Source organism: Olea europaea, unplaced genomic scaffold (assembly GCF_002742605.1).
Source record: "Olea europaea var. sylvestris unplaced genomic scaffold, O_europaea_v1 scaffold38376, whole genome shotgun sequence".
NCBI lineage: Eukaryota > Viridiplantae > Streptophyta > Magnoliopsida > Lamiales > Oleaceae > Olea > Olea europaea.
In genome coordinates this window covers 1-1,099 of record NW_019257816.1, presented here as the reverse complement: position 1 = coordinate 1,099, position 1,099 = coordinate 1, and the positions used below count along the sequence as shown (strand labels likewise).

The 1,099-nt window shown below is 35.9% G+C and overlaps 1 protein-coding gene across 1 annotated transcript; it reads left to right on the top strand.

Moving 5' to 3' along the window:
• Nucleotides 1–218: 218 nt before the first annotated feature.
• LOC111387009 (peroxidase 24-like) lies at nucleotides 219–709 on the top strand (the record flags this gene model as incomplete). Its single annotated transcript, XM_023011526.1, has 3 exons — nucleotides 219–303; nucleotides 386–546; nucleotides 650–709. Coding segments are annotated over exons 1-3 (306 nt in total), but the record flags the coding sequence as incomplete, so codon positions are not given.
• Between the last annotated feature and the right edge of the window lie 390 nt (nucleotides 710–1,099).

The window sequence follows — 1,099 nt, the reverse complement described above, 5'->3', positions numbered from 1 at the left end:
AAAAAAAAAGAAAAAAAATCATATTACAGATAATCGCATAGAAGCCTTTTTTTCATTGAAATCATTAGTTTCTTCAATCATAAGAGAACTCTAGCACGTGCACATCCCGATGCACTCACACGCACACCTACTAACGAGATCTAGGGATTCGAGTAAACTAGGACGGATTCGGACGAGCGTGCACGACCATTTGAGCAGCCACCCAATATATGAAAAAAATGAATTTCTGCGCCATTGCCATGGATAGCTTGGTACGGGCTTCGTCCCTACATCTACACATTGTATTTATGCACGTGCACATATGTAGAGACTTAATATGCATTTTAATCACTGATATGATGACGAAATTTTTTGGGATGTGATGCATCCATACTTTTGGACACAGTCGGAACTAATCAATCTGAAAAAGATGCGAGACCGAATCTAACACTGCGTGGTTTCGAAGCAATTGATGATATTAAATCTCAAATAGAAAGAGCCTACCCAGGAATTGTATCCTGTGCAGATATTCTAGAATTAGCTGCTCCTGATGCTTTTTCTTTTCCTGTAAGTCAATGTATTCTTCTCTTTTATGCTAAGAAAATGCATTTTTAACTCAAAAATTCTAGCTATTCTCAATTCTAACCCCTTCCTTTTTTCTTTGTTTAAGATACCCATGTGGGATGTGCTCACTGGTAGAAGAGATGGTATGGTCTCTCTTATATCTGACGTCTCTGGGAACTTACCCTCACCATTTTCAGATTTTCCGACCCTTTAAACTCTATTCGAGAAGAAAGGTTTAAACATCAATGATCTTGTAGCATTATCAGGTAAACAATTATTCGTTGCACTTCGGACCATCCATATCCCTACTATATAAAAAAGGGGAATGTGAGAGCACTGTAGAAAGCAACAGTGTTTTGATCCATTTTTACTATAGTTTTTTTAATTTTTTTGTTTTTTTTTTCAATGGGGGGCCAAAAACGACGCGTTTGCTTGATATATATTTTATTTTATTGTACACTATCTCCAAATTTACTGCAACACGCAATTTCCATTCCTCTCTCACTCCGATATATATATATATAGTAAGGATATAAAAAAATCACTTTTATATAAA